Below are 251 nucleotides of genomic sequence, written 5' to 3'. Positions count from 1 at the left end.
CCAGGACGCGGTGGGCGCAGCTGAAGCACAGGCTGTGGGCGCACGGCAGCAGGAGAGGGTCCTCGAACAACTCCAGGCAGATTGGGCAGGTCAGTTCTGACTCCAGTGTTTCCATCTTTAGTTAAAAGGAGCCGGGTTCAGCATCAGAAGCCGGGGAAGGTGGGCTGGTACCTGGGGAGAGGAAAGCAGAGACGTGAGACGGCAGCTCCAGTGACACAGTGACGCCCTGCCGCACCCTGATGCTCTTCGCA

The 251-nt window shown here is 61.0% G+C and overlaps 1 protein-coding gene across 1 annotated transcript in view; it reads right to left on the bottom strand.

Moving 5' to 3' along the window:
- The window catches only part of LOC104461569 (probable E3 ubiquitin-protein ligase MID2), a gene marked incomplete at its 3' end in the record, with an annotated part of 660 nt that extends 545 nt beyond the window's left edge, over window positions 1-115 (bottom strand). The window contains exon 1 of the mRNA XM_010073204.1: window positions 8-115. Within this exon, the coding sequence (XP_010071506.1) occupies window positions 8-115 (108 nt within the window). The remainder of the gene's footprint in view (window positions 1-7) is intronic.
- Between the last annotated feature and the right edge of the window lie 136 nt (window positions 116-251).

Source organism: Pterocles gutturalis, unplaced genomic scaffold (assembly GCF_000699245.1).
Source record: "Pterocles gutturalis isolate BGI_N339 unplaced genomic scaffold, ASM69924v1 scaffold7107, whole genome shotgun sequence".
Classification (NCBI taxonomy): Eukaryota; Metazoa; Chordata; class Aves; order Pterocliformes; family Pteroclidae; genus Pterocles; species Pterocles gutturalis.
This window is presented reverse-complemented; position numbering and strand designations above follow the sequence as displayed.